This window comes from Orussus abietinus, unplaced genomic scaffold (genome assembly GCF_000612105.2).
Source record: "Orussus abietinus isolate OABI.00-Male unplaced genomic scaffold, Oabi_2.0 scaffold32, whole genome shotgun sequence".
NCBI lineage: Eukaryota > Metazoa > Arthropoda > Insecta > Hymenoptera > Orussidae > Orussus > Orussus abietinus.
The window spans coordinates 13,789-16,421 of NW_019394330.1; the positions used below are offsets into that span (position 1 = coordinate 13,789).

Consider the following 2,633-nt stretch of genomic DNA (forward strand, 5'->3'; position numbering starts at 1 on the left):
AAATTCATGTCTTTACTCAATAACTGTACGGGAGTATACAAATCATTCATTAGCATAATCATTCGGCACAATTAATATCTCCTAGCCTGATGACTCCAGAGGTCTATTGACATTCATCCATAAGTTTCTCTACCTAGGAATGTCTTTGATAGATATTTCTGCAATCTGGATTCCAGAACAAGTTCCGTTCTCTCTTTACATTAACCTTTTGATCCCCGTCCACTAATTGGCATGATAGTTCTACTGACATAAACATATTCAAATTCCAATGCCCAGTATGGATAACTTTATTAATTAAGGAAGCAAATTAATTCCAAGATGGCTTCGCATCTCTGTCGAAACTTATCGAAGAATTCTTGTTTCGTGGACACCTATTATTTTTAAAAACTAAAAAAAAAATTATTTCTTACCCACTGTAAATTTTAACCGATACGAATTCGATCCTTAAGTATAGAACAACTATGTCATGAAGTATTTGAACATGACTATCTGGGAAACCAAATTTATTCCGAGTAAAAATACAACTTGATTCCGAGATTGTTAATGAAAAGACCAAAAATCGGAGTAAAAATATTGAAATTATTTCATCCGAGGGGTTGGAGGATCTTCTTAACCTTTAGAGAAGCCACCTTTTCTGGTATCAATCAATTCCGTGGACCAATGATTACGATAGCCTTCACCAATATCCGCCGTAAAACCCAAGTCCAGATCCGTGACCGTAACCATAAGATGGGTAACCTACGTAATCAAGAAATACTAATTAGTGACGTCAAGATTGGCCCAAGACAGGTAAAATACATATAGCTAATCTGCTTTTAAAACTTTCTCCAATCGAAAATAATTTACGATGACGCGATTGTGACGCATATGAGGTAGTGTTGTTGTTCATTCTAACGAATAAAAAAAAAATAAAGTAGGTGATAATTTTTAGTAAAGGTTAGATAAATTACAATCAAGCAATATCAATCAATCATTACAGCTAAGTTCATTCTGTTAAAGTCTGCAAAGAGGTTCAAGTTCTCTTTAAATTAAGTGCTCGAGATTTTTTATTGATTTCTTGGGTCCACGTCTCTAAGGAAAAAAATGTAATTTCTTTTTTCCACTTCTTCACTTACCGTATCCCCCATGATGTCCAATACTGTATACATAACTAGGGTAACTGTAGCTCGAATAAACAACCGGATAAGAGTATCCGTGTCCATATCCTGTGTATCCTCCAGGACGAGCAGAAGCTACACTCAGGACTGCCGCCAAGAGCAAGATCGAGAACTGTTAAAAAATAATGCAAAACGTTATCTTACTACGAATGTCGTAAGTACTGCTGTATGTGAGATCTAGGACGACTCCATAAACTAATACAAAATATATATGACAAAGTTAATACTCAGGCATTTTTTAAACTTTCATTTGCTATCGCAATATAATCGCTTAAATTTAATAGTAATCATTAAGTACGTGTAACCGAAAAACTATATCAAAAGCATGTGAAAATCCCAGTTTAACCAATATTTGACATGCCATTCTTATAATCATTATTTCTTAGTTTTTCTGAAATGAGTGAGTCAACGAAAAGATCACATTGTTTTGCTTATGTAGTACTTACGATAAGGGTCATTCTATACACATGAAACGTGAAAATATTTATAACATTTTTCTCCAAACTGGATGCATCGAATAATTTGAAATATTAGCACGTGATTATGGAGGCCCCAAGGAAGAATGCGATGCTCGTGAAATTTCATTTTTCACAACAAAAAAAAATGTGATTTTGGTTCTAGTCTAGCGTAAATAGAAAAAAATTTCATTTTGAAAAATGAAATTTTACGAGCATCGGGTTCTTCCTTGGAATCTTTCTAATCACGTGCTGAAGTTTCAAATGATTTGTTGCACCCAGTTTGGAGAAAAAATTTATAAATATTTTCACGTTTCATGTATGTAGGATGACCCTTTAATATCAACTTAACGACGTTACATTGGATAAAGTTGTACACTTACAATTTTGAAGTGAGCCATTCTGTCGCTTCGTTCAATAATCGCCTGCAATTTCCAGTGACTATTTATCCATCTGGCAGTGGTTACTTCAAATGTACATCGTTTTTGCCGGGGAACTTCTTTTATAAGTAAGACCCTCCGAGCCCCACCTACGTTGCAAGTTCGCCTTCGTCCGTACATGTGCATATTTGCGGTAATAACGACGTACATTGTTACCGCTAGTACAGGCTATATGAATACGTGCATTATGGGAGTACGTAATACCGACTTACCTACTTTGGTCTCACGGGCTCCGCCTTTAACGAGACTTGCACATTAGTGCCTTGACATCCAAATTTCTTCCCATCGAAGACAACCGCCAATTAGACCTTTGTTATTACATTAGAGAATTATATGTTGCACCGATAAACTATCATGGCGGCTCGATTAAGTATATTTGCGCAATTATGTCTCCCAGGGATAGGATTAACGATTTGCGAATAATATTCCAGATTTTGGCATTATCTTGTTGGTACTTTAAATATTATAATTTCGTTTTGTAATAATCGTTCCACAAAAGTACAGCTCTATTCTGGGTGTCAAAAGAACAAAAGGCCGAAGTGTTTTGCAAAAGTTCAATGATCGTGAATGCATACTTTTTT

At 35.3% G+C, this 2,633-nt stretch overlaps 1 protein-coding gene across 1 annotated transcript; it reads right to left on the reverse strand.

Annotated features, from left to right (window-relative positions):
* Positions 1–486: 486 nt before the first annotated feature.
* Positions 487–2,068, reverse strand: LOC105703842 (shematrin-like protein 1). Its single transcript, XM_012432536.2, has 3 exons — positions 1,996–2,068; positions 1,116–1,269; positions 487–738 (listed from the first exon to the last, which is right to left on the reverse strand). The coding sequence occupies exons 1-3, from the start codon at positions 2,011–2,013 to the stop codon at positions 677–679; spliced, it is 234 nt and encodes a 77-aa protein (XP_012287959.1). The 5' UTR covers positions 2,014–2,068; the 3' UTR covers positions 487–676.
* Positions 2,069–2,633: the final 565 nt, after the last annotated feature.

Coding starts and splice junctions, on each gene's coding strand:
- LOC105703842 (XM_012432536.2), bottom strand. Junction 739..1,115: donor TGGACATCATGGGGGATACG/GTAAGTGAAGAA, acceptor TTGATTACGTAG/GTTACCCATCTTATGGTTAC.